Genomic DNA, 1,699 nt, shown 5'->3' with positions numbered 1-1,699 from the left:
GAAGCAACGTCCTCCACAACTAGACTGAAGAACAAAAGGACAGCAACTTGTCTGTTCCCCTTCCCCCAATTCCCCAGCGCTGTTCCCATTCCTCAATTCCCCAATAAAAATCTTTTTAAAAAACCCCACAAAAAACAAAAAAACTTGAATTCAGTAACTTTATGTAATACATTTTTTTTCAAATTTCGGGCCCCAAAATTAAGGTGCGTCTTATACATGGGAGCGTCTTATACATGGGGAAATATGGTAATACAACCACAATGACTTTCAGATTCAAAGAAATGAAACCATAATGGTGGAATTTCAGGGTCTGTGATGATAGCATAGCATGGGCTTGGGAGGCAAACAGAACAGAATTAATGGAAAAATTACTTGCTGTTTATCAGTTTCCTTGTTTGTGAACTGAGGATAAAGGTAGTAACTTCCAAAATAGTATTATTGTGAAGATTCAATGAATTAATATATGTAAAGAACTTGACACCAAGTAAAGTCGAATTCCTTTATCAGCCATGTATCCCTTATCCACCTACCACTGTTACCATTTTTGTTGGTTATTTGGTCCAGGTTTATCTCCCCAAGTGAATGTAACCTTCATGAAAGCGGACACCCTGTTGGTTTTATATACCATTGAATCCCCAGCCCTTTGCACAATGCCTGGACCACAGAAGGTATTCAGTAAGTGTTTGTTGAGTGGCTCATTGTTATGCAGTGTGACAATGATGATGATGAGGAGGATGACTATGACTAGCTTTTGTATCTTGTGGGACAGGAGTGTCCACAAATATCACCTTAGCAGGGGCTGCTCAGAGCAGTGGGTCACCTTCCTCACCTTCACCTGCCCATAATGATAATAACCCTCCCCAGGTGTCCTAGAAGCCCTGGACACTGACCGCCTTTCTATGGTGGTTTTAGGTACTGACCTGCACAATATACTCAAAGATCAGAGCCACGCTCCCCAGGGTGGTGATGTTGGCCAGTGTTGAGAAGATGGACAGCACCTTGAGGTTCTGGATAAACACCAACAGGACCAGGAAGGGCAGGATGGTCAGCATGTAGAAGCGAATGTCCAGGATGGGGGTTAGTACCAGGCTCTTCCTGGGTTGGCAGGTGTTAGCGGTCACGTGGGTTTCTTCCACCATCTGATGTAGAGCGTAATGAAGGGCGGTACAGTTAGGGTTGCCCAGGTTAAACACAGGATGCCCCGTTAAGTTTCAGTTTCAGGTAATTAACAGATGACTGTTTAGGAAAAGTATGTCCCAAATATTACACAGGACACACCTATAGTAAAAAAAAAAAATGCTGCTTATCTGAAATTCCAATTTAACTGGATGTCATATATTTTTATTTGCCATATCTGGTAACCCTAACTGTAATGCCCATGGCTGTGACAACAAGAAACCCTTACAATCATGAAATCTTAAGGCCAGCTGTTGCTGCGGCTTCTCTAAGATCCTTTTAAAAAGTGATTCCAGGACTGAGGGAACTCTCAAGAATAGTCTGATCTGGGGGTAGAAATGAAGCCAGCTCTTCCCATGATCTGAACACCATATTTTTTCTAACGCATCCCTAGCAGCAGGAGGTCGGCTTTTCTCCTACCTTCCCCAGAAGAGGCCTCTTTACCTGTTGCAAATTGTCTGCCATAAACATAAAATAAACGCTGCAGAAGCCCAGTTGGGTGATGATTAATAAGAAGCTGACA

General features: G+C 42.7%; 1 protein-coding gene across 1 annotated transcript in view; it reads right to left on the bottom strand.

Moving 5' to 3' along the window:
* SLC36A3 (solute carrier family 36 member 3) overlaps positions 1-1,699 on the bottom strand; it is a 20,699-nt gene that overhangs the window by 8,939 nt on the left and 10,061 nt on the right. Inside the window, exons 2-3 of the mRNA XM_019627227.1 lie at positions 1,621-1,693; positions 921-1,139 (exon numbers count right to left, since the gene is read on the bottom strand). Of these exons, the coding sequence (XP_019482772.1) occupies positions 921-1,139; positions 1,621-1,693 (292 nt within the window). The remainder of the gene's footprint in view (positions 1-920; positions 1,140-1,620; positions 1,694-1,699) is intronic.

Source organism: Hipposideros armiger, unplaced genomic scaffold (assembly GCF_001890085.2).
Source record: "Hipposideros armiger isolate ML-2016 unplaced genomic scaffold, ASM189008v1 scaffold_725, whole genome shotgun sequence".
Classification (NCBI taxonomy): Eukaryota; Metazoa; Chordata; class Mammalia; order Chiroptera; family Hipposideridae; genus Hipposideros; species Hipposideros armiger.
This window is presented reverse-complemented; position numbering and strand designations above follow the sequence as displayed.